This window comes from Hesperophylax consimilis, chromosome 4 (genome assembly GCF_061612785.1).
Source record: "Hesperophylax consimilis isolate HC1 chromosome 4, BYU_Hcon_1.0, whole genome shotgun sequence".
Taxonomy (NCBI): domain Eukaryota; kingdom Metazoa; phylum Arthropoda; class Insecta; order Trichoptera; family Limnephilidae; genus Hesperophylax; species Hesperophylax consimilis.
The window spans coordinates 21,327,184-21,354,662 of record NC_142839.1 but is presented as its reverse complement, the minus strand read 5'-3'; the positions used below and the strand labels follow the sequence as shown (position 1 = coordinate 21,354,662).

Here is a 27,479-nt window from a genome sequence, read left to right as displayed (position 1 = left end):
CCCTTATTCCAGAATGTTTGAAAGCATTTGATTTTCACTAAAGTGTCGGTTTTATACCCTTCTCCCCATTACCGTAGATATTGTCTTGTTGCCTTAGATTCAGTTACGATAATTGGACAATGCCATAAAAATGATATAGATCACTCGATTAAAGCATCGACCGTATTTCAAGTAGTTTTCCCTACCAGTTCCCACTATGTGAATAATGTGTACAACCTGCCACCTGACGACAACCTGTTGAACGTTTTCCGAAGCCGCCGCTGGACCGATCTGCGTTTCCTATTACCTTACCTTACTTTACCTTTCATTTCCTTTGTAATCTTCCATCTCTCACTTCCTGAAATTCTTTTTGCAAACAAATTGTTGAGTGTTTATTTTAATCCCGTCGAATGGAAACTGTTTATGTCGTCCGATAATTGAGTTATCAAAGAATCTTATTTTAAAATAGGCTGCTTGTTTCATTTGCCTCCGAAATTTAATCAAATTCGTGTTTCATAATCATTCCAAGAAACTTCGCGAGTCTTCGTCTTCTATCGTCCTCTCCCATCAAAGGTTGGCTCCCATCAGAGCAATCAGGCCCTGAGGGCTACATCCCCGTACAACTCTGGGGACTGCACACGTACCAATCACGTAGATTATGGAGCCATGAATTCATGATATTCTTTTTTATATATATAATATCCGAAAGTCGCGGGTTCGAATCCCGGCGTGCGCCAGTAAATTATATTGGATGAATATATTGTTAGTTCACAATTTATTCATTTAAATAATATATAGTACACTTGCCGCATGCTCCAGAGTTGAAGATTCTCTCAGAATCGCCCTGGTGTAAAACCACCATTTAGAATTGAAACGTTGCTTGAAATGGCTTTAGCCATATTTGATGACCAGATCTGAATAGCGAGGTACTCCCCCACCGTCCTCTTTTCCATCTCCTTCCCCTCCCTCTACCTTCAGCCTCACATCATACCCCAATTATTGGGAATGCCATAGTCTCATTGGCTCCGGACGATTAGGAGCAGTTGGGACTCGATTGCTGAAAAAAATTAAACTGTGAACCTTGTTTTACATTATAGTTAAGGTTTACGCTAGGCAATTATATAAACGTGTTCCCATAACCCCTAATCAGATGCAAGCAAAAGAAAATGGAAAAGAGACGAATTTTCCATTATTAATATACCCCCTGAAATTTGGTGGTATGAGCATGAGACACGGTCTTTGCCTATTTGTTGTCCAAGAAAAACACAGTCCCGTGCCTTTATTTTACATGTTACAAATTCTCGTTTTATTTCGGTCGAAAAACACGCACTGAGATGTAAAAGCCTTTCGCTATTCCGTATAATGGATAGCTTAGTTTAGGTTTATGCTAAAAAATTACACTTCCGAAGGAACACCTCAAAGGGGATAATAGAGCCTACTCTGTCGTTTACGGCGAAAGGATCCCCTAAAAGTTTTCCTCGGCGCCAAATGGCATTCAATACCGTCTGAGTGTAATCTCCTATCTCGGTATCTCGATCCTTAGATCCTTCCCAGCCCAGTGTGGCGATTGTTCTCGTGTAAAACCTCCGGTGATCTGACCTGTGATGCTGTGATGGGAGAATACTCCATTAAACTGTATTTATGGCCCTCCGTATTCCCGCATTAGGGACTCCAGCTTGACGCTTATCCCCAAATCCAATCCTCCGTACTTGAGGTGTCGGTGTGCGAATATTTTAATAAAATGTTTTATTTGTCCCCTTTATGAAATTCCTTCGAATCGTATGTGAATCTGTCGTGGTCGCTGAAGACTTAAACCGGTGAAACCTGTATGCCCTAAGTAGGCTCAATTTTGTCTTACTTCCAGTGAAATTGATCGTTAAACATTTTCTAATGTCGAAATTATTATTTTTAAAATCAACCATTCTTTCTACCTTTTCCATTTTCTTTCATTTCACTAAATTTAAATGTGACAATGTGAACATAATCACGTACTCTTCTAGATGGGTACCATGATTACCTTACTTATAATTTTACAATTTCTAGTGTTTTTCTTCCTTATCTTATTCCTAGAGCAGACCTGTGAAACATCGCGAGATATTATAATTCCAATTCAGACAATTAAAATAATTTTCTATTAAAATATTATCTTTTGGTAGGTACCTACTTTGTCACTAGTCTTAATTTTTCACACATTCGTTTCAATTTTGAAAATTACACTTAAATTCAAAACTAATCCGAGTTTTCAAATTATTTCAAATGAATTTTTTTGTTTTTTGAATTCTTGCAATATATTTAAATTGTGTTTTTTTTTTACATACCGACCCGAGTAAGATTGACATTACTGTAACCGACAAAACCGAAGTACGTATGACGTCACGTGTGCCCCGTCAGATATCGATCGATTTTGGCAAGCTTTAAAAACATTAGTAAAAAAATAATATATTTTTTTAAATGATAAACTAATGTTTATAATAATACAAGGTTTTTATGCATAGCACAATAGATAATAAATTATTACAAGCAATAATTAGTCGCCTGTAATATCAATACAAATTGTAAATATCTCCCGAGTCAAAATAAATGTCGCCGATGGGAATTGAAATTACAGGCGACTAATGATTGCTTATAATAATTTATTTAAAAAAATAATAGGTGAACATTCTAAATAAATAAAAAAAAAAATACTCGAATTCCTTATTGTAAACTGGTGGCATCAATTTTATTTTAGATAGATCGCAATTCTAGGAATTTTCTGTTTGGTGGTTGTGTCTGTATTATTTTATTGGTTGTTTATTTGATTGTACTCGTGATCTGACCGTCTATTTTCTTTGTTTCAGGTAAGGAATATGGTCGCTGCTCGCGTCCCCTAGGCGCCACTGCGGGCTGGCGTGTACTGTGCGGTTTGGTGACCCACCCGCCCTGCCCGCTCCCGCTCCCGCTCCCGCTCCGCCCACCGCCGTCTGGCCGGCGACGGAAATGTTTCCCGGGAAAACTCCTCGGCCGAAAGTACCCCGACAGCGTCTAATGAATTACTGAGACGTTTCTTATTTCATTTTTATTACCCCCTCTGCGAGGCGTGGCGTGGGTATCGGCGGCTCGAGTGGAACTTGACACCTCCCTTTAACTACCATCCACTAACTCCGATGAGCGCTAACGGCCGCGGCGGGGACGACTAATACACCCGCGCCGCGTCTCATTCATTATTCTATATCTGTGATCTGGACGATATAACTACATACGCACTTCTCTCTGTTTTATATCAAGAATAAGCTCCTCTAATTTCATTTTCCTCTGTTCTTTAGAATTCATATTTCCGGTATCGTAAGAAATTTGCCGACTTTAAGTTAAAAAAACACTCGTTGTCTCAGCATCAATTTGACTCCATTCAGGTGGCCCCGACGAACATATTATCGCCCAAGGCCTGTGTAATCTTTGGGGAAGCTTTGTGGAGGTTTTTTTTTTAGGGAAAGGAAAGTTCTGGAAGGAAAAGGTTATGAAGGGTGAGTAGGAATCTGGTAGGGTCAGTGTATCCAGGAGTCACGGACGTATAAATCTATCCCTCCCAACGCGGTGCAAGGCGTTCGGTCGAGAAAGTCCGGCTGGAAAGGTCAAAGAGTCTCAGTCAACTGACCTCTTCCGATCTGGTCTGCCACGCAAACGAGCGAACGCATCCACCGCTAAGGCTTGGACAAACTTCACCCCATGAACCCAGTCACCCCTGCTAATTCACCAAACGTAGCAAACTACTTGGGGTGACCTACATAGCAAACCCCTTTTAATGGGATAGATTATTTTTCACTTGTCACTGATAAGTTCTACAAGTTTTATAATAATAAATATTCACTTTTTTATTCGGCATTTGATTTTGTTACAATTGCGTTTGTGTGTAATTGATAGATTTGCCTTATTTACTTGTTAAAAAATATAATCAACAAAACAAAAATATAGTCAACTGAAACAGAAAAAAATATTTTGGATTTTTTATGTTTTGTGCCTGCATGCTGTGTAGATTCAGTTCAGTGATATTTTGACTTTATATTTATTTTTCTGCAATTGTTTTAAATAGTCTTTTCCTGCACTAGTTTCGTGTATAATTTCGTAAATATTTTTTATATAAATGTATGTAAAAGTTTTAATAGGTGTGAAATAAATAAATAATACCTAGCTAGTTTCTCCCGCATTTGATGAGAGCTTTGACCATTTCTGCCTCCCTTCCCAACAACCCTATACTAGCGCTAGGCTCCCGCAGTGGATTATATATATATTTATGTCCCATAAAGCATTACGCCCGCATTCCTCGAGATCGGAATTTGTGAATCTCACATTCCTAGGCAATATTTACTATACCCCGAGATGAATTTATTCTTTCGTTTGTACAATAATTGTGAAATGACTTCAGACAACGCGAGTCTTAGTAATAATCGCGTTCATTTCACGCTGGTGCGGTTGTGGGTGGGATATAATATAAAACCTTGTCGACAAGTAGCTAAGACACTCGCACCTCGCGTAATGTGCTCCTCGGTCGATGTTTTAAATTTGATTTCCCCATTAAAGCACTCTCCCCGTAAGATACCCTCGTCCCACGTAGCGCTGCGTACTTTGAACAATTAGTGTGTAGGACCCTCGCGGCTCTAGTACCGTTCGACACATTAATTGCTCTCTCGGAAATGCTATGTTTTTCCCACTAAATAATTCGCGCGGATTTAACTGGAGCGGCTCTCGACTTTTGAGTTTGAATAAGCACCGAGCTTTTTGCCATTTTTACGTGTGTGGGTATTACGGCTATAAACAATGAACCCTTTGAATATAATATATCTAACGTGTCGCGTGGCACGCGTAAATTTCATTCGCAGGTTCTTTAGTCTGAAAAACCTTTTTCGCATTTCAATATTTTTTGAGTGGTAATTCAATATCAAAATGATTTCGTACAATAAATTACGCATGAATTACATCATAATATATTCATTTTTCCAAAATATTATTAAACGTTATTTTCTTAAAAGGTTTGCTATATTCAATCGTATTTCGATGTCTTTAAGAATATCTGAAACCTCGATAGGAATATGTCATTATCTACTATAAACATATGGAGCCATTCTGATATCGAGTGAATTATCCGTGGTGGAACTAATAAGACCCCCGAAACTCTTTGAAGATTGTATTCATCTTCCCCATTGTACGTGCGGCAGGCCTATGGAAAATGTGAAGTTAGTCCAAAGTTTGTCAGAGTTGAATATATCACTCCTGACATTTATTGGGTGGCAGTGTCTTAGGGTTTCAGACCTTTTGACCCATTGTTTGCTAGTCCGGTACCTTCGACACTCTAGACTAGTCCCGTGCCACCGAATTGTACTTATCCCTATTGATTCTATGTGGGATTGTTTTTGTGTGTTCCGTGTGTTCACCACAAACACTAGTGATAATATCACGTTGCGTTGGAGATCCTACTTTATGAATACCGCGTCTCCTTGTCCGCGTGTCCCACCCTCCCGACACCCTTTCGGTTCCCTCTCGTTGTTATTTTTTATTGCCATCATTCAGTTTTATTGCAGGCCAATATTCCCTGGAAACAGAACTCGATCCCGATCACTGCCAAGACCTCAGTCGATACTATGTTATTTTTCTCCGTTCACTTGAATTATAAATGATCGGCTGACTGGCTTTCGAAGTACCCCTTCGACTGCGGCACTAAATAATGCAATTAGATAAATCAAACATAAACACATTCTTACCGAAATCGATTCGGTAATAAAATGACGACTCCTCGTGCGACCTTTACATGATTTCAGTGATCCTGCCTATGAAGTTATTTACAAGTAATGGCGGTATTATATCCACCCTAATCCTTTGCAGATAGTCGATACGCGGCTCGTGACTGATTTTTATGTTCATTTCCCGTGGCTTATCTAGAATCAATTCGGTTCGTCCCATTTGGCTGTGCCAATATTTTCTCACCGTCGCCGCGCCGATCACTCTCAATTTACAGTTCAAACACGGCCACCCTCTAAACCCACACCCACCTCATTCTCGTCGGCCTTACCCCTCGGCCAGTTCATCCATCACCTCCCTAATTATTATTTTTATTACGATTGTTAGCCTTACTATTTAACTATTCGAAAACTTATGATTGCATTCCGATGCTCTGATTCCACCTTAGTTTTGACGTATGACCCAAGTTTATTTCTCGATGAATCGGTTTCGTTTCCGTCGTAAGTTATCTTTTCGATTTATTTTTCGCGTTAGCTTATAACTTTTGACAAGTTTGGGAGTTGGTCGGTCGCGTAGTAATGCTCGACTATGTGCTATATTCTATAGCAGCTATATCCAGTACAGATATGGATCGAAGTTGATGCTTGAATATCGGCTAAGCCTCCACCACGCCGCACGGCCTTTGCCCCCCCGGTTGGTTGGTTTGTTGGCTGCTCTCCTCTGCCATCCTCAGCCTCGGAGAGATTTAAACTTTGGACATTAGAGCCGCGCCGAAAGCCGCTCGTGATGGCGGTCTAGACTTGGTTGGAGGTGAGTTAGTTCAGCGACAAGTAGTGGGCGGGGGTGGAAGCGGGAGAGGGTGAATACATAATGAAATATTCATGCGGAGGTCGCGTCGGCGTCGCCTGACACACCTGCTTTGAATTTGATATCATCGGTCGCCTGCACTGGCTTACCCGCTTTCCGAATCCTGTTTGGACGAAAATATGATACTCCATTTATCTGGATCAATTTGACACTTTGTGCGCTGCTTGTGTTGCCATTTTATAAAGAGTGAGAAGTTGCGCCTTCATTTTACATGCATCTTACTCGTGCCTACGTGCTTTATACCTCGTCCAACTTTAGTTTGTCTACATCGTAGTGTAGGTAGTATTCCTAAGGGATTTGCGTGTTTTACGGTTTACATTGGCAAACACGAACGTATAAACGCTGTTTTTTTTTCGTTTTAACGTATTTATTTATAATGTACAATTATTGTACATAGTGGAGGTTGTTTCTAACATTTTCCACCTCCGTGGATCGATTATACCAGATCTCTGGAGGATGTTAATTTGTTTTTACAAACAGTAAATTCACTTTCTCGGCGTAATAAATCTTCTTGACATTAGTACTAACGATATTCTGTCATGTGTTGGTACTAGCAATACTTGGTATACCTACACGTGGAGTTTTCTTTGTATTTTTAACATTTGAAAATTTTGTAAAAGAAAATTATGTAGAAAGGAAGCGACTTATTAAAACTATTTTAGCGATTTTCCCCGACCAGGAAAAGTTTCTGGTTAGTTTTTTTTTTTATTCAAATTCCAATATGTTAACTGTGTTTGTCTCAGATTTTGTTTTAAATAATTTTTGTCCTTCCAGGGCCGGTGTAATCGCGAAAAGCCGCCATGCAAGTACTTCCACCCGCCGCAGCATCTCAAGGACCAGTTGCTCATCAACGGTCGCAACCACCTGGCGCTGAAGAACGCGCTCATGCAGCAGATGGGCCTCGCCCCGGGGCAGGTCATGCCCGCCCAGTTGCCCGCAGTGGTGAGTTCGCACTGTCTTCCCGTCATCACCACCCACCCTACCACGCCCTAATCATTTCCAATCAGTCTCTTTCTTAACAATAAACTCATATAACAATAAAGTAAATCATTCATGTTATGTACTCAATGAACAGTACAAACTAGATAGTACGAACCTACGACGGCATTTTGGACCTCACTATCAACGTAACTTTGTCGATTTTTGAGCAAGAAAACAGACCCAAAAGCGACTGTGAGAATTTCTAATGTGAAAGTTACAATCCAAATAATAATTAAAATGTAAATGATATCACTAAGAACATAATATACATATTGATTGCATAGTTCATGCTGTCGAGTTTGTGCTGAATGAATTAGATTGAATACTATAATAAGTCTCATTGTTTTGATTTTACGAGCTATAAAGATAAGCCTTATTGTATCATTTAATGCTCAGAACACTCGATGTTTTATAATCTGATGACTAATGACTTATTGATAAAAGAGTGTATATGTTTTACAATCTCATCTCAATCTATTTATGCGGCCGTAGCCTTTACCGCTGTTCATTTAGTTTACTGCATCGCTTTAGTAGTGTTTTATTATGATTTGTACTGCAATTCTGCACGATATTTATGTTTTCTTTTTTTAACAGTGAGGAACTCATTTAACAAACGACAATATCGAATGGACACTTTTTTCGCGAATTGTTTTGGGCCACGATTTTCAGAACCCTTTATACTTGTCGCATGGCAAGTAATACTAATGTGTGGCTGCTTTACAATGTACAGGTTATTTCTGTGCTAAATAATAAACAAAATAAAACCATACTGAAATTAAATAAATATTCCTACAATTTTTATAGGGCTTTAAATAAATACGTTACTATGTATACTAACAAATTAATCGAGACGCTGCAGTGCCGCACTCGTGTTTTTAAATGGCCTATTTCAAGATAGGGTGCATTTATACGCAATTAAACTGAGACATTGGTGGTTCTTTCGCAGGGTCTGAAGCCTCTGAACCAATGGGATATCTGTTAGGACTCGTATAATTAGTTCGGTTGGTTTACTAGTATTGTTGTTATTGTGTCGAGGTGGGCGGTGCGGTTGCGGGCCCCCTGCAGTCGGACCTGCCCCTCCAGCTGCCGCTAGCGTCCTTGCCGCCGCTCACGGTAACCAACCTACCTCCTACCCTCTGCCTTGTCAACCAAACCATCGAACAATCTACACACTCGTAGCTCGTAGCTTGTGGCTTCCACTTGCTCCTATTCGGCATTTATATTTAAAATATCATCTTCATTTCGCCTCTGCCGTCCTGGTAACGACATGTGAATCGAGCTTTCATCTAGCTCTGATTTTTTTTTAAATAGAGCGTTTAGTTTTGTAATTAATTATTTTTTAGTTAGACTTTCTTCTTGCCTATTTGATATATTTTGCTTGGTTTGTTTTGTTTTAAATAGTTATTTGTTGTAATAATCTATACCCAAGCTTTTGAAATAACACGCTTGCGTCTATCGCTTATCAGTTCCAATAATCATAATCGTATCTCATTCACCTTTACTTAAACGTACACCATACCGAGACGAGTGTTTCTGAGGGTATCATTTAATTTTTTTTTTTTATTTTCACTCCCCATTGTTTAGTACAATGACAGTTAATTTAATGGCAGTTGTTCCCAATCAAACTTAGCTGAAATTTAACATCCTTGTACAACCTAATGCAAGAGTCAGTCTTAGGAAGAACAAGACTCGACCTAATGCAACCTCTACTTAACTTCGAATAAACGGGAATCGAACCACCAGAATTAAAGACTACTAATAAACGATATATTCACAATGAAAACGATAGTATTTAGTTTATGGTGGGTTTATGTTAATTATGCATTAAAAAGCTTCACCTTTGACTTCTGTTTTTGTCTGGGATGTTGATGACGAAGGCGGAACAATGGATTAATAGTTCGAAACAAGCAAATAGACGATGACGTTATTTTATGCTTATCTGAGCTACGGCTACGGAAAAATTGGGAACAACGGCCGTTAATCATATCCCCAGTCAATGAATGAGTTAACGTTAGCGGAGACGGGGGATATGACATGTGACATGTAAATATATTGTGCTGTAGTGTATGTGAAGTTTGTTTGCTGTGAGCCGAGAGAAGCGAGAGAGGAGAGCGGAACGCCAGGGTGAGTGGAAGAGCAGAGTGGGGCCGCAGTCTGACAGTCAAGTTGCCTTTCAGGATTGCAATGTTTGTGACGAACGGTGGAACCTGTTGCAGGCGTCAGGCCCATATCTGGGCGGCGTGCCGGCGGTGGGCTCAGGGTACAGCCCGTACTTCACCGCCGGGCCCCTCGTGCCGGCCCTCGTGGGGCACGACCCCGGCGCTGTGCCCTCGGGTCTGGCCCCCGCCCTACCCCAGCAGGTGCTCCCGGCGCAGAAGCTGCCCCGCTCCGACCGCCTCGAGGTGAGTCCAACCACATCCACCCTCCTTCAAACAAACTCTATTATTTCCTCCGAACGATAACATTCTACTTTCTTTCTAAATTAACATTGCTTACTTATATAAACCCGTGTCAGTGACTTCACTTTCTCAGAGCTCTCTAGTCTCTAGTCTCTAGTTCTCTAGCACCTATGCTCTTCATCCTAATGCTAGCTCCTTACGGAGTAGCTGCTGATGTTGACGTTGCAATTATAGCCTGCACTCTAGTGCTCGCCCTTGATTGTTTTAGGCTCCTAATGAGTGCCAATACATATTTATTATTATGCTCAAGTTTAGTAAATTAAGTAATCATTTGTGTAGTCTTTTATATTGAACCCACAGAGACATGCTACCATAGTGAATTGTAATCATAATCAAATAAATACCGTAATTTCAATAAATACCCTAAATTGCATTGTATATTTAAGTACTTAAAAGTACACAGTAGGTGTTTCTTGTGTAGTGGTTAGTCACAAAATTAAAATAGTGACGGGAGTTCTCTTAGCAGTAAAATGGTGACGGTTGTGGGTTGTGGGTAGCTCTATGAATAATGGTTTTGCTTTGAGATATTCATTTCTAATATATATTTGTATGGTTTCTATTTGTATGGGCATATTGTGATTAAAATAACAACATATATTCATGTTTTCAACTAAGTATACATACTTGCATAAAGTACGAGTATAATAAATATTTATATTTATGTATATAACTAACAATCTGTGAATCTTTCCTGATACAAATAACAATCTTAACACACCGTTTCCTTCTGGAAAGCACATCAATATGATTTTTGAAATCACCGCTAATATAAAAAAAGTAAAAGAGGATATTACCTATTTCTGTAACAATGTAACGGGTTAAATTGGTGCTTAGAGCATCAACCAAAAATGACTTTGAAAATTTCTTTGAACTGGGTTTTATTTCTCACTAGGAGGTATGATGAAAATAGTCGAATTAAATAAATACTTGCTAGGCTGAAAGGTATTCTAGATACCTACCTTAACTTTCCCCAAACATTCCATTACAATAATGTATTAACTAGTATTTGTAAGGATGTCAATTTTAGGGAAAGTTGTATAATGTATAATATTGTTTTGTAAATATCCTTCGTAGTGGAATTGATAAAGTTTTAGATGTCCACATTAAATTCTCGGTGACGGGTCACTATGTAAATTACACCAAAGCCTTGTGTTCTTGTTTGCTCCTTGTATACCTGAATAACATATTATGAGTGTTTTCATGCTGCCCGCGAACTTTAATGCATGAATGAATAAGAGTTTGGTCATTGTCCCATATCCCTTAATATATTGATCTCTCTTGAAAAGTAATCAGTCCTTCCGCAAATCTGCTATTGTGACTATGTAATATATTTGGTGTATTTGGTTCCGATATGTGCCGTCCTTCTATTTGCTAGTCCTATGACGTGTGTGTCTGTTGCCGCGGGATGCGAGCCAAGCAAGCGGTCGGCGCGCGTGCTCTGCGTCAGGGCACGCGCGCCACGGGGACGCAAGGGCCCGCGGCACTTTCCGAGCTTGTGTCGGCTAGCAGCTAGCAGCTACCAGCTACCTCTCGGCGCGCCCCCTTTAGCGTACTGCGTAGTAGAGTAGTGAGGCTGTGTGGGTGTGCAGGTGTGCCGCGAGTTCCAGCGGGGCGCGTGTAAGCGGGCCGAGGCGGAGTGCCGGTTCGCGCACCCCGCGCGCGCGGTGGCGGCGCACGAGGACGGCTCCGTGACGGTGTGCATGGACGCTGTGAAGGGCCGCTGCGGCCGCGACCCCTGCCGCTATTTCCACCCCCCTCTGCACCTGCAGGCGCACCTTAAGGCGCAGGCGAGAGGCGCGGTACGCCCCCACCTCCCCAGCCCGCTCACCGCCGCACTTTATCGCCATCCTGCATCCCGATTCCCTTTTCTTATGATTTCTCTCTAACTATAACTACTCCTACTGCCCCCGGATGACAAGCTTTACCCGTCGATACCCGGTCTTGTTGAGGAGCAATCGCCTCTGCATTTCCGATTTATGATGTCAAAGCTGCACGTTATCTGGCTGGCAGATCTCTTCACTCTCCTCTTTATGTTTTGTTCTTAGTCTATTTCCTTTATTTTCCGGTAGACGCTAGTTTTCCTCTGTAGAGCTTCCTGTATACTGTTTAGCGTTGTGTGTTGTCGTGTCGATTGTAGCCCAACTGCGATATGTAACCTGATGCAATGATTGTCCGGCTGTGCCTCTCCCCGCTAACCATGCCGCTGCCATCCCACCCGAGGCACAGCCTGCTCAGTTATGGCTCTCTCTCTGCTCTATCTTCTCTTATCTTCTTCTGTCTGCCCTCCGCCGTCCGCCGTCCGCCGTCTGCCCTCGCCAACTGATCTGCTTCCCTCTCGCACACCCCCCTGTTTACTGTCACTGTAACAACAGTTCCTCTTCAATCGGTCATTCCTCCATGTCGTCGGCGTCGGATTGCAAGCGGATTCTAAATTTAAACAACCAAGGCATCATTTTCAGCAAACTTATTGACGTTCGTGTGATATTTATTTCGACTTTGATTTTTCTTAAAATATTTAAATGAGTGTAGATTTTGAATTGGTGATTTTTTTATTATTCCCAGGATTTGGTATTTGCGAAAAAATTACTTCGTCATTGCATCGCGGTCCACATATCCAGGGAACTTTTATTTATGTTCCGTAAATAAATACAATATGAACGTAGTTTGTACACAGTAAATGCCTTCCTGGCATATCGATTAATTTATTATGGATCTCTTAGAAGCATTTTCTCAGGGAACAATTTGTTAATTTAATTCGGTCAAAATGTTCAATACCTCTCCGTTAAAATACGCTGTCTGGGTACAATGTGAACTCTGTTTAATTGTATGGCGCAGATGATGGATGTCATGATGTGAGGAATATTTGATTTTGAGGAAGAATCTCGACTATTGGAACCAGCTATCAGATGTCCCGGGACTGAAAGTGGACAACCACCCACGGAGCTGTCTGCTTGGAAGGTTTTTACTGTGTCTCCTTAGATAACCTTTTCCACATAATCATCTTCTGGTCCATTGTATTTGTTAATATCTGGAAGTTTTTGAGGGTTATGGATTTCATATTGTATTATTGTATTTTTGTCTTATTATTTATTTGATTTTATGCAGGTATATATGAAATAGTATCTATATGCCGATTCAACACTTTGATTTGTTTCTAGTTCTATATTTACGCTTTAGGTATTTTCCTCATAGTTTTAAGGTTTTTAATGATCCATTTTTACTTTAATTTTATCTGTTGAAATATTTCTATATTCTTGTTTTTTATTACTAGTCATTGAACATTAGATTGTACCTAGAAATAATAAAATATTTGTTAAATAACACGAACCTCTACTTTTGGAGTACGATGACATTCTAGTCTAGTTCTTTAATTTAACATTGTGCATCTGGTCAATTGTTGAGGCGCCGAAGGCCGTGATTTCTATCACACTGTTTCATGTAATACTTACCTACCGTGTGTAGAGTATCACATAGAAGGTACATAGCTTGCCTCACTGCTACTGCTTGACTAACACCGGCAAGGTGTTTGTTTTTTCACACCAAACCGCACAGCGGTCTTTCTTACACGAAATAGCTCTTTTATTTATTCTTATTTAACAAGCTTCATCTCACGCTTCCTGTACATACGATGATCATCTAATGTGTCGCTCCCCGTGTGGCTTGCTTGGTGTAGGGGTCCGGCCCGGGCGGAGCGGGCGGGTCCGGCGCGGTTCCCGACCAGCAGAGCAAGAAGCGGCCCGCGGACTCCGACCTGCTACTGGTACCGCCGCAGCGCATGCATGTCGCCCCCGTAGTCTCCTCCGCTGTTCCCTTCCCGCCCAGCGCCCAGCGCCCATTGCCCAGTGCCCGACATACCTACTACCTCTACTACCTCTGGCTAGCTGCTTGCCGGGACCGCCGCACTCGCGCGCTACCCAGCCTGCCCAGTGTCCACGACCCACGTCCACGTCACCGGCTTGTGCATGCCTTCTGCCTTCGCCTTGTGCCTTCGCCTTGTGCCTCACATGTTTCAGCGCCGCCAGACTGGAAGCGGAGACTACGCGCGGCTGCGGCTGCCCCTCGCAACATCTAGCTTCCTGCCCTGACCAGACACGTCCCTTCCTTTCCCTTCACTCTTCTTCACTCTCTCCTCACTCCTCACACCCGTGGGTGCATTCATTATAACTTCTTTTCTGAACCCTTCATATTATTATTGTAGCTCTTTTTTTAATACCTACACACAAACTTTTAATTCTCAACATTTTGACAATCTTTAACTTTGTTATAAACTGCCTAATATTATTATTATTATTGGCGCAATCTGCACCCCGGGCTTAAAATGTAGCTGTAGTTTGATAAGAATATTATTTAATCAGATACGCTTTTGCTAGTCAGTGATGAAGGCTGTTCTAAAAATGATATCCGCTTAATGCAAACAGCTTATCGGCTCATCTGGATTGCTCTTCACACGGCCCCATCATTGACCGACAGAAGGGCATCTCTATCTGTTTATTTCAAGGTTCCGACGAAGGATTACATGACCACTGTTATTTATTTTCAGATGGACATGAAGAGCGTTGGATCGTTCTACTATGAAAATTTCGTAAGTTTTCCAGTTTTTTTCATTTTATTTTTCCATGTGCCAAACAAGTTTATTTTGTATTTCGTGGTCAGATTCACTCCACTTTGATATTACTGTTATCGCCCTAAAATCTTCAGCAACAAATGTTGATGATATAATATTCAGAAGTTGACCGTCTTTCTAATGATTCCAGGCGTTCCCGGGAATGGTTCCGTACAAGCGCGCAGCTGCTGACAAATCCGGAGTTCCGGTGTATCAGCCCGCAACTACCTACCAGCAGCTCATGCAGTTACAGCAGCCCTTCGTGCCCGTGTCATGTGAGTACCCTGCCCCCGCCCCCGCGCCTGCCCCCGCCGCGTCCCCCCGACCCGCCGCGGCCTCCGCGCGCTCCTCCCCGCCTGCGCCCCCTGCGCCCCCCGCGCCCGGCACACCCGCCGCGCCCGCTTCCGCGGTCCCCTCGGCCCTCTCATCACCGGACCCGGCCACCGTGGCCAAAGAGGTAGCCCATTCCAACTACGCGGCCAAGCTGGCTCAGGTGGCCCAGGCCCAGGCCCAGGCCCAGGCTCAGGCTCAGGCCCAGGCACAACAGGTTCAGGCCCAAGTGCAGCAGGCCCAGGCTCAGGTGGCCCAGGCCCAGCAGCACTTGCCGCCCTCCTCTGTGCCCATGTCCATGTCGCCGCTCACCCTGTCCTACACGGGTGTGGCGCTCAGCAAGCAGGCTATGCCGCCTCCGCGCGCGCCCGCCCCGCAGCTGCTGTACCGGCCGCCGCCCTCCCTTCTGCCGCCCTACAGCCCTCTGCTGAGGTCGCAGCTGCAGTCGCAGTTCCAGTCGCAACTGCAGTCCCAGCTGCAGTCCCAACTGCAGTCCCAGTTGCACTCGCAGCTGCAGGCGCAGCAGCTCAGCCAGCTGAACCAGCAGCTGCAGGCCGGGCAGCACCTGCAGTGGCCGCCGCCGGTCATGCCGCCCATGATGGCTCCCATGGGAGGGCTGTACCCGCAGCAGCTGTACTACGGTGGCATGCCGGCGCCGGCCGCGCACGCCGCGCAGCCCGCACCCTCAGTGCTCATGAACCCCTATAAGAAGATGAAGACGACGTAGACGTAGACGTAGAAGTAGACATAGGGAGAGAGGGGAGGAGGGAGTGAAGGACGCGGCCGCGACGGGGCCGGCCCCTAGTCAAGTGGCGACGGTGGTACGGTGATGGTGGTGCGGTGCCGGGCGCCCACCTCGCGAGCCGACCGTTCCGACGTACTATTATCTTAAGTTATGTACTATTAGGACTGTACCAGAACAATGATTGTATAAAGTATAAAGTATTGCCAGTACACGGACAGCGTGTGTGTGTGTGTGTGGTATTGTACGGGAGTGGTGGGGCCTGTCTGTGCAGCATGGGGAGCCCTGTAGAGCCCTGTTAGCATGCCTGGACTATCACCCTGCCACACCTATGTCCACTGTCCAGTGGCCACTCTTGTGGGCTTTTGTTATATTTTAACCTTATAACGTCAACCGCAAATCATTTCACGTTTCGATTGTTTCCTTTATGTTGTTTGATTTTGTCCTTAGTCTTAGGTTTTATCGATTGTAATGTTTTAAAAACATTTTGACAAAGTTTAAATATTATTTAGTCTTCCTGGCTTGGATTGTAATTTTAATGTTTGACAGAAAGCTTATTTATCTTAAACATTTTAACTATTATTTGATTTATAAAATTGATTGGAAAAATGAAATATTACATGTAGTTATGGAAATGGATGAACATTGATTGTGTTATACATATTGTGATAGTGGTAGCCTAGTGGGATAGTGGATAGCGGATAGAGGATAGCATAGTCGGGGGAGGGCGTAGCTCTCTTCCCAAGTAACACCAGTCCAACCTAAAGGTTGTCAATGTATAAATACATTATATCTATTTTTTTAACATGGATAATAAGTAATAAAGCAACCAAATTGTTCTGTAGATGGGAAATTTTTATTTAGCTCTAAGTAGGATTACGTGTTGTAACTTTGTACAGAGTGGTTGACTGGGGGCGCCGGTGAGTGGGGCGTGGGGCCGGGGCCCTGCTCCACGAGCCTCTCAGGCCCAGCAGTCAGCCCCCACCCCCTCCCGCCTGCGCCCCTCTTATCACGCCATCTACCAACTCTCTGCGCCTTGCTATTTGTAAACACACATATTTACTATTTACATACTTATATATACATATGGAGTCAGTATTTGTAATAATAACGCTTGAAAATGCATGATTATTTGTTTTTTATTACCTACTTGGTTACATCATCTTTGGTATAATAATGAATTTGGCTTATCGATCTGGAAGCTGTTCTCTCTCTTGGCATATCACAGCTGCTTGTCTATCTATAAGTCACAGTGCCTCACCACCTCAGCTTCCTGTAGTTCCTCATCCTCAACCCATCCTGCTGAGTTTCTGGACACTTGAGTTCGGCTCAGTTCAGTTGGCACCCAACCACCCCCAACCAACCAAACAACCAACATACATCGTGTCAAATGATCTGCACATCGCAATCCCTCGCAAGCCACGCTATCTTATCAATAAGTGGGTAGGTCGCTTTCCAACCAAACCAAACAAATGCCATAACTACCACTCACCGAGACCATTCTACCAGAGCATACCGCCACGCTTGTACAGTTACGTGTGCTGGTATGCGCTGCACCCAAACAGCGCATCCATAAGTCCATAGCCTCTGGAACACACTGGGATCTACTATCACTGAACTAATCACTGAACTTATCACCAACGAGATATAATCAATTATTAATCAACCGAATAACACCGCTTTGAAAATGGCTTAACACGAGCTAATGAAGAGGTGACAGTAAGTGACGTAGCCGAGCAGGCAAAGGGGAAATGGGTTTCTAGCTCGCTGACAGCAGCTGGCTAAAGCTTCAGCAGCAAATGGCTGCCGTAGTTGAGTAGAGTGGCTGTCTGGAGTGGCTAGTGGTAGCCGGGTAGCCAGGGTAGCCACAGGGTTGCCGTGTAAGTAAGCTAACCCGTCCCGACTTAATCTGTTTAATAGTAGTAAGTTGTTACAGCTTTTTATTATATTGATTTGGTGTGTGGCCCGTTGTGTGTGTCCCGACCACTGAGCTTGAGTTGGCTGGCACTGCTTGAGGAGCGGCGGTGCCCTAACAAACATACACCCACCACTCTGCCTCCTAATGTAGCATGGACTAGAACTAAGACTCATTGCCCAGGTATTTGTTTTTTGTACTTTGCAATCTTTAATACATAACGTGGTTTCTTTATCAGTTGCGAGCTTTTAGTCATTGTGTGTTTGTGCTTTCCATAATGGTTAGTGGTTAATGGTTAGACCCACCACCAATACAATCATGTTGTGAATGTATTTCTATGTAGATGATTACTTTATGTCTTTTCTGTGTTTTTGAACTGTTTGAAATTTATTTTCTACTTAACATTTCTTTTTTCATGTACATTAATTTATTTGTCCAACTTTCTCTCAGGAAGCATACCTTTAAATAAATAAACGCATGTGTCTATCGAACCTTACACCGTCGATAATACAGACTTCTAGAGACACAAGCTTTAAGCTAGTCTCACCTGAGCGCATAATCCCATAATATATGTGGACTTGGCCTATTCCACCAACTGTGATACTGTTATATTTTAACACGGGAGCTGCGTACGCTACCAACTGTAATTCATTGTTATAATATCACTTTTAGTATCTAGCAGGGTTCATATTCGATTCTCCTCTCGAATCGAAATCTATTTTACCAACAATGTTATTTTAGATGTGAATGTGTATCCAAATATTGAACTTCTTGAGACTAACGAATTTTCATATGTTTGGTAACCTGCATAATATTATATGCTATTATTATATCGCCTACTGTTAATGTATATTGCAATGAGGAGTAAATTTGTCAAAGCTTTCCATTTTACAAAGCAATATGCCCACATTTATTATCATTTTAAATTAATATTTTTACTTCATTCTGTGTTTATAGTTGCTTTTTATTTTTTTTATATTATGTAGAGATATATAAAACAATAAGTATGGTGCATAATTTCCTTTTTTTATGCATGTTTTGAAATAATATTGTAAGAGTATTTAACATAGCTTAAGTGCTTGAGTCGTGTCAATGACACAATGACACAATGACAGGAGGAGCACAGCTTGGCTAAAGCACTCACTCGTCACTCGGTGACTTGGCTACTTAGCCAGTGGCACTTGATCACTTGTTGGGAGAAGGGCACTCGTTGTGATCTTGACTGTGTTCATTGTGAATTTAACTGTTGCCAGTAACTTCTCAACCAATCCCTCTGGGTTACTAAGGGTTAACTATTTGCACCACTTGAGTTCTGGCTATATTTCTTGTTACGTTTATTATTGTATTCTAGGCTTATTGGCAAATTATCGTAATATGTGAAGCTTCATGGTAAATATTATTTTATTACTTTTATTTCAGCATGGATTTTGTTGTATATTTTCAGCAATGGCATGTGTTAATGAAAATGCTTTTTGTTTCATGTCTCCCTCTGTGATGACATCATCCGTAATCGCAATAACTTGTCACTTAACTTATTTCCGCAACCCTCGGTGTCGGTTTCTTGTGGGCCGGTAAGATGGGGAAGTGGGGGAGATGGCGGAGATGCCCATCAATGCGGCGCACGTCCTGTACACGGATGATCGAGGACAGGTACCCCACAGCCCCCCCCCACCCCCACCCATCCGCCGACCCGCGTGTTCCTAACAAACAAACAAACACACTGTGTTCTCTTCTTGTGTCTCTCTCTCTGACTGGAGATGAGAAGACATTTTCCTTGGCAGTTTTGCTTAACCAGTATGTAAGTAGATACCCTTTAATTACGCTTTAGTGCTATGATTACCTTTGCCACCTAATTGACCTGCTACGCATAGGATCTGTTCTAACCTAGTTTTTAATACCGCCTACTAGTTCATTTGGCACTCTAATGATTGTGTACTGACTGCTGACTGCTGACTGCTGACTGCTGACTGCTGACTACTGACCACTGACCACTGACTCACTGTACTATAGTCCTCCCATGGCTGATGGCTGATGGCTGGTGGCTGCCTGACGCTGGAAACTGAATCGGACACTGGACACAGTGTCCTGCAGTGCCCTACTTGTACTTATTGTAGCGTGTAGTTTGCCTAGCGCCGCCCTCCCTGCCTTGTGCCCTCAACGGCCAGTGGAGCTACACTTAATCTTGGCTTAGTAATCATCAATTGCTTTTCATTTTATTTTTTTTATTATACGCTATGGACGTTCAATCCACTATTTGCAGAATGGTCAACAATGTTTATATCCCGCAGTATCCAATCTTTAGTCCAATTTTGCTTTTATTTGTTTAACATCCAGTATATTGTTTTTATTATTTCTACTGCCCTTAATTTTATTTGATTTCCAGGCAAGAATTCACTCAAAGGCATTTGGAGAAAAATATTCTTTTAATATTATTTACTCTTCGAATGTAAAATATTCAGATGTGTCTGCCTTACACTATTATTATTGTACTTATAACTAAGGTTTTTTTCGATTATTTTACTATTTCAACCATCTTTCTTATTTTTTTTCATTCATTCCTTTTTACTTTTTCACTATGAATTTTCACACGCTTAGATATGTAGCGACGCTTTGTGAATATTCATAATACATATTTACATAAATAATTTTACATTACTCTGACAAATGTATTACCAAAGAATGAAAAAGCACATATTTATTTGTACGCTTGTGACGATTGTGAATATTCACTGGCAGAGCAAAACGACATGTATCCCTTTAAACGATGTGTACAAATTGATATTAGAATATTCAGTTTTGAAAATACTTGATCTCAGTGTATAACATTTCAGTTACTGGACACCCTCCCGGTGTGCCAAGATTTTAATGGGCACGGCTGCGCCCGACCGACCTGCAAGTTTCTCCATGTACGGGAAGGTGAGTGTGTTGTGTATGCATATACGTAATGTATTGAAGTACATATTGGGAGAGTAGTAGGAGTTAACTAATATTGCTTCTCTCTCTGTCCAGGCTCCGGGCTGCATGTGGAGGCGGGCAGCGTGGCCGTGTGCCGGGACGCAGCGGGGGGCCGCTGTGGCCGCCGGGCCTGCCGCTACTACCACATCCCCGTGCAGCTGCCCCCGGCGCCCCCCATCCCCTGACTGCCCTGTCCCCGGGCCACTACCACGGCCGCTTCTGACTGTTTTTGTTACAAATATTTATGGGAATGTCCGGCCCGTGACCCCCTTCCTCAGCCCGTACATGCTGGTCGACTCGATAGAAATGCATTTTTATACTCTTTCCCGTTATGTTTTATTTTGTACGATAATTACAAAGTATCTTATTGCCCCTTAAAAAGGAGATTTAATAATATATTGGAATAAACATATGAAGGATACGACGAGTCTGTATCGATAAAGTAAATACATGATATTATATTCTTAAAAGAATCACCTACCCTAAGCTAGAATAGGAAGAGAAGAGAAGCGGATCACAGACAGTACGCTGCAGTGCAGTGCATTACCTTGCAGTACAGTGCAGTACAGTACAGGAGTCCGTTTTGTTTTAAGAGTTTTGGAAGATTGTTGACTGATAATAATTTGTATGGAAATAAGTGATAGTGTTAAAGGTACCCGGAGTAGTCAGCGGGCCCCAGTCTGTGATGGCGCTAACGAAAGCGAGAGAGAGCGAATGAAGAGTGGAACCAGCGGAATGTCTTAACATGCTAAATGGTTTGGTCCGACTTCTCACCGGACCGTATTTGACTATGTGTAATTTTAAAAATACTACTATTTTTTTGTAAGTTATTTTATATAATTAGGGAGAAGAAGTGTGAGAATTATGTAAATACATTGATTGTGACATTGTAAGTGAACTGGCACTAATGGTGTAATGGTGTCGTAGAATGTAGAATCGATGATTCCGTGTGAACAAACTGATTGTGATATTTCTAAAGGACTTCACTCGGTGGGAGTTATTCAAATGTTTTATATATTTATCTGAGTGATGTTTATTCTCATTTCTTTATGAAGTATGAGTTCCTCTAGTGACCGCCAGATATCCAGCTTGACGTTTGTTGTCGGTCTAACCATTTTGTGATGTAAATAAATCAGGTATTTAAGCTGACTACGTCTTAGATGATTCATTAGAAACTTGGTGGGTATATTATATGAGCAGGCAACTAATACCCGACTAGAGAGAAAACAATAGGCGTCGAGGGAAGCATCGCATAATTCTAGTTTGTTGAGTTGAGTTATTAGATATAGTTTGTTTAAGACGTGAGAGTTGGCGTGGGTGATGGAGAAGGAGGGGAGACGAGAGGGAGAGAGAGAGATGGCGCTAGCTGCTATTTCTTTGCTTGACACTCGCTTCACCTGCTGCTGTCAGTATTTCATCTACCTTATTGTCTACTACCTACTACCTACTAACTATTAGCTAGTAAAATGTTCTGTCGTCACTAAGTAACATACATACATATTATGATAAACATTAAATATATCAATCAATTCCTCTACCCTAGTTTAGTATAAGGATTACTCCATTGCAGAAAACACCAATAGTCTAGCAATCAGTGTCCTATAGCGGCGCCTGTACCCGTCGGCTGGTAGTCCGTTTCGTTTGTAAGTAGCGTGCATGTTCTATGTTAAGTCCCCATCATTTGCTGTCAATCAATCAATCAATCAATCAATGGCTGTCTCGCGTTGGTCCCATCCTAACAACATAATATATAGAGTAGTGCGCGTGGCCCCCGCCTTTCCCTCGGGGGGCCGCCTTAAGCTAGTCACATAGGTATAAACCTACATCATGCTCCTTAATTTCTACTACACATGTGACAAACAACCACTACCACAACCATGTACCTATACATTCTGTTATTCTCAATCTTAATAAACTTCAACTAAATCAAAAACCCCAACTCTTTTATTATACTTCGTTCATTCATTATTTGTCTTCCATATAGAATTTTTAATAATGAAGTGTAGGAATTTGGAATCTGACTTCTGACTTATAATGAGACGAACATTGCGACAATTCAGTATTTAATACGATTGTGTCTTAAAAAGGTTATCTCCATATAATCAAGTAATAAACTTTGGTTGTACAATATGACCTCACAGAACTGTTGGATTAACCTCCGTTTTGCTTTCACCACAATTATTACACAGTATTTGAATAAAACTCACCTTTACTGAACATGTGCTGTTTTCAAACACAATCGAATCACTGTGCACATTCAAAATATCTAGGTTTAATTTGCACAAGTATTATGTTGAGTGCTTGATGTTTTGTGTAATCTTTGACTCCTTCTGAACGTCAGCGTCGTGCGGTCCTGTTTTGTCACTCCGTCTTCGATCCTTGGACACTCGGCTTATTTGTTAGCAGCCAAATTCTTTCCCAGCGTTCTGTAGTTGGATCTCCCTTTTTACATTCCATCCTTAATAAAGCGGCTTGTATAATCATTTGTGGCAAAAAATTTTAATATTTTAATAGTACATATTTTTCTAAGATAAAAATGATTCCTCTTGTATTACCATTTGGGCCTCAGTTCCACAACTGGAAGTGAAGTAGACGGGGGAGGGAATGTGTTTAGAGTGCCAGTAGTTTCCTGATTGTGCGTGGGTATGTGGGTACCAGCTTAAACTAGTCTGGCAGCTCTATCCCAAACCATTGCGTAGAACAACGGGTGTATGTGGAGCGCCATTAGTTTCCTGACCGTGCGTGAGTATGTGGGTACCAGCTTAAACTAGTCTGGCAGCTCTATCCCGAACCATTGCGTAGAACAACGGGTGTATGTGGAGCGCCATTAGTTTCCTGACCGTGCGTGGGTATGTGGGTACCAGCTTAAACTAGTCTGTGGCAGCTCTGTCACGAACCATTGCGTAGAGCAACCCCTAGTTCACGGACTAGACCCGGCCTATGTAATAATTCTTTCATTCTCTTTCCTTAATCTTACGTGTTATGGAGTTGGTCAAGTAGTTAGATCGCCCGCGGACATTGCAGGTTCCTGTATTGTCAGAATGAGATATGTCCTATTTCCCGGTAGCTTGGATGAATACTTTGTATAACCAAATATGCAACTCTTTCTTTGTACATTATTATTTTAAATAATGATGCACTGTAGTCTTTTTTTTATGGAATATTTAACAATAATGAATTTGTAACTATTATTGAGACGTGTGAAAGAGAAGAATGCGCGAGTGAATCTGAATGATAACTTTACTTAGAGATTGATCACAAATCATTTGATTTTATACTTTAAAAAATATAATAACATAATGTTTTAACTACATCGAATATATCCTTCCTGCAGATGGTTAAGCACTAGCAACACTTGAACTTTAGCGAGTGAAACCTAATTCTAACATTTTTATTTGAATAATTTTGTGATATTTTAACATATTGTTATTACGGACAAATATTCCGAATGGAAAGAATGATTTGACTATGGTAGCAACTACAAAATATCCAAATGGAATTAGAACTAAAATACAAAATGATTAATAATTGTAAATATATACAAGAAACAATACACAAAGATTTATCTGATTCCTCTTGTTTTTTAATAAATTTACAAGTGTATATTTAATAAAACCAGTGGAGCCTTATTGAGGAAGTGGTAGGTAGATCAGTTCCCTTTACACAGCTCCGTGATATACTCTGGTTTTCTTAAATGTATGTGCATGGCATTATAATACATACATACATCCTACCTTTAGTGCAGGAGAGTCCCAACATACATACATACATACAAACATATACCTATGTCTGCGTCTTGTGTACTTGCAGATGAGTCATGGCATTATTAATACTGTAACATAGTCATGTATGTGCGGAAAAGTCATGGCATTATTAATAACTGTAACATAATAATGTGAATCAGTTCTGAATACAGCATAGTTAATAAACAAGTAATTATGTCAACTACTCTTGTATTTATTTACCTCTACCCTTAATACCCATTACCCCTTTAAATATATATGTTATCAACACTAGCTGCTGGGTGCTGCACCCAGTACAGAATCCAAAATCAGGATGGCAAACATCCAGTGGCGTGAAGTCCATAAAGCTGTGTCTGCCCTAAGAGAATGAATCATTAAAATAAATTTTTTTTAAATTGAAAGGACAGCAAAATTCTGATTCTGATGACAATGTATTTTTTCGCAAGTTTGGTATGGAACTTGTAAGCTCATTTATTCTGTTGACCATAACAATCGGCGGAAGATGATAATAAAGTGGCAATATTCAATGCACAATAAATTCATACCCAAACATGAAAACTACATAAAAGCTTGCAAAATGTAAATCTAAAAAGCTAACGGTTCAAATCCTAGCTGATTAAAATTACAAATTTATGGAAACATAAGATGAAAGCCCGACTGGGTGTAAAACGAAATAAAATGATTTTTAAGATCTTTTTATTTTTAACTCTTTGAAGAAGATTCCACTCACACGAGATTCTCCCAGTTTACATTTTGACGCAGAATGGAATAAAAGAAGATTTATAAAACGTAAGTATGTTGAAACTAAAGCAGAAAAAGAAAGTTACTTTCCAGGCCCTTTATTGGAGGGATTTTTGATAACTTACTGTGTTTATTCTCAAAGTAGGCACGTACAAAATATTTATAAAATTAGTCTTATCCTTAGTATATTATATAAACAGATTTGCTTATAACTGTGAAACAGTGATTCTGTAGACAAAATATACTGTCAAGAAAATACAAAAAAGGTTTTCCCTAAGAGGCAATTTTGTAAAAACTCCTATAAAATTATATAATCCACCGAAATTTCTCGTAATTTTTATGTTACAGTATTATAATTATTATTGTAAAATTAACCTGCTGACTAACTGTTCTGGCAGTTTAGCGGGTGTAACGAGGAACAAATAATAAAAACATTTCCATTTAAAAATAATTTTAAAATTTGTGAATATAAATAATACAGTATGGAAAAATAAAGTTTAAAAAAAATTAGATATTCGCTCAAGTACATATTATTGGAAGAAATTGCCACCAGCAAATAAATCCGCCTATGATAATATTATTATTTATGTGAAGGGTGGGAAATAAATAAATTTATCTGGTGAAGTGGAAGTGCGGTCATTATTTTTTTTAATGCATCGAACTGAATGTACCTGATTAAATATATCTCAACAATTTAAAAGAAGTGGGAATGACGATGAAGACATGACACGATCAACTGAATCATAAATATATAATATAAAATAAACTTTTACTTTTTATACTTAACTTAACTTTGCAACAACCATAGTTTCTTCAGGGCAGTACAATGCTATTCTAAAATCCACTAGTACATGTGTTACCAATATATTAGGGTTTCACATAGAGTTGCATAAAATTGGGCCAAGCTGCAGTGGAGGAGGTAGTCGGAGTGGGGGAAGGGTTGGGAAGCGAATGCTCTTTATCAATAAGGAACAATGTAAGTATATGACTTTTATTTAGGTTGATTTGGTTGTTGATGAGTTTTGCTGTTAACCATTCAAAGGTAATACTTTAAAAAAAACATAAAATGACTGATTTATTTTTATTTTTATTTTATTATTATTACATACAAGATATACAAATATAAAAGGAAGCTTTGACTGTCCAACTAGGAAGTTTCCCGTTTTAGGACAGTCAAATTGGCAGGTTGCGTGTACATAATTCCAGGTAGGTACATGTAAAATATAAAATAAAATTAAAATATAACATATAAATGTAAGAAAGAAAATATTTTTTTAGGAAAATACAATTTAGCAGTAATGAACAATAAAATCCAGATAGGTACATGTAAAATATAAAATAAAAATATAATATATCAATGTAAGAAAGAAAAATAAAAAAAATATTTTTTAGGTAAATACAAAATACAAAATCGAGGAAATCAACTCAGACTACGTTTTTTAATAATTTTTCGGAATCTGTCCTACCTAAGTCTAATAACCATTTAGTAATTTTAGTACCGAAGGCTGATAATTCACATAGTTTAAATTGAGAGGGGATTTTGTTGTATATTTTTGGTCCCAGGTATGAGAAAACTTTTTGATAAGCCGCAGTATTGCTAGTTGGAATAGAAAGGTCGTTTCTGCTCTTACTTCTGGTGTGATGATTATGATCGACTGTTATCGTTTTGTTTTTATTTTTGTGGACGCAGATTGTTATTTTTTTTATGTAACACTGTCGAACATCAAGCACATTAAAGATTCAGACCAAATATTCAACATGTTTGATGTACTAGACCAGGGGTCTCCAAACTTTTCAGCCGGAGGGCCACATTGACTACTCCAGTGAGTTCAGAGGGCCAAAACCGTTTTAATTTCTAGACACCCATATTTTCTGTCCTAGGGAGGGGGGGGGGGGTAGACAATAGAATTTTCAGGGATGAAAATATAGCTTTAGATAACGTAGCTTTGAAGATAATTTTTGATACTCGTTTCTCAGACCTTGATATCATTGCGAATCAAATAAAGGTTTTTCAAAAAAATCCTCTCGATATATTCGCGCGATACTTGTGGACGCAATGTATTGGTGCCAAGTACCTCGCCAACGAGCATATTTATTTATTCGCACGAAAAAATTCACGGAGTTTTCGCCCCTTCTGAGCAAGGTCTTAGCCCTTAGCCATTAGCTGTCGCGGGTCCTTGATGACACTGGTCATAAGATGTCGCGGGCCGGATGGAAGACACTGGCGGGCCGGACACGGCCCGCGGGCCGTAGTTTGGAGACCCCTGTACTAGACAATTATACATAAAAACACTCATTTTTTACGAAAAACAAAATTCAACCAACACAAACTATTGTTAGACAAGCATATTAAAAAAAAAAACTAAAAACTCTGATGGTGAGCAGAAGCTTTGGACAAAGACCACAAATATTGGCACTAAGAGCACTCAACAATCTTTCACACCATTCAAAAATG

At 40.7% G+C, this 27,479-nt stretch overlaps 2 protein-coding genes across 14 annotated transcripts in view; both read left to right on the top strand.

The window, feature by feature from the left end:
• mbl (splicing regulator muscleblind) overlaps positions 1-20,734 on the top strand; it is a 464,503-nt gene extending 443,769 nt beyond the window's left edge. For 5 of the 13 annotated variants that reach the window (XM_089651494.1, XM_089651495.1, XM_089651499.1 and 2 more), the window contains 5 exons: positions 7,330-7,497; positions 9,714-9,938; positions 11,585-11,794; positions 14,536-14,577; positions 14,750-19,246. In XM_089651494.1, coding sequence (XP_089507620.1) covers positions 7,330-7,497; positions 9,714-9,938; positions 11,585-11,794; positions 14,536-14,577; positions 14,750-15,655 — 1,551 coding nt within the window. In that variant the 3' untranslated portion in view covers positions 15,656-19,246. Of the gene's footprint in view, positions 1-7,329; positions 7,498-9,713; positions 9,939-11,584; positions 11,795-14,535; positions 14,578-14,749; positions 19,247-20,401; positions 20,502-20,594 lie in introns of those variants that run through there. The other 8 variants (XR_016305788.1, XR_016305786.1, XR_016305785.1 and 5 more) reach the window with 8 other exon arrangements.
• On the top strand, positions 12,160-14,521 carry LOC149424356 (uncharacterized). Its single transcript, XM_089631009.1, has 2 exons — positions 12,160-12,285; positions 13,669-14,521. The coding sequence occupies exons 1-2, from the start codon at positions 12,160-12,162 to the stop codon at positions 14,065-14,067; spliced, it is 525 nt and encodes a 174-aa protein (XP_089487135.1). The 3' UTR covers positions 14,068-14,521.
• Positions 20,735-27,479: the final 6,745 nt, after the last annotated feature.

What these genes read in the sequence shown, in the direction of transcription:
- LOC149424356 (XM_089631009.1), top strand. Translation starts at nt 12,160, where the DNA reads ATGATTGTCCGGCTGTGCCTCTCCCCGCTAACCATGCCGCTGCCATCC. An exon ending in TCTTCTGTCTGCCCTCCGCC is followed by an intron (nt 12,286 to 13,668) that starts GTCCGCCGTCCG and finishes TGCTTGGTGTAG; the next exon opens with GGGTCCGGCCCGGGCGGAGC.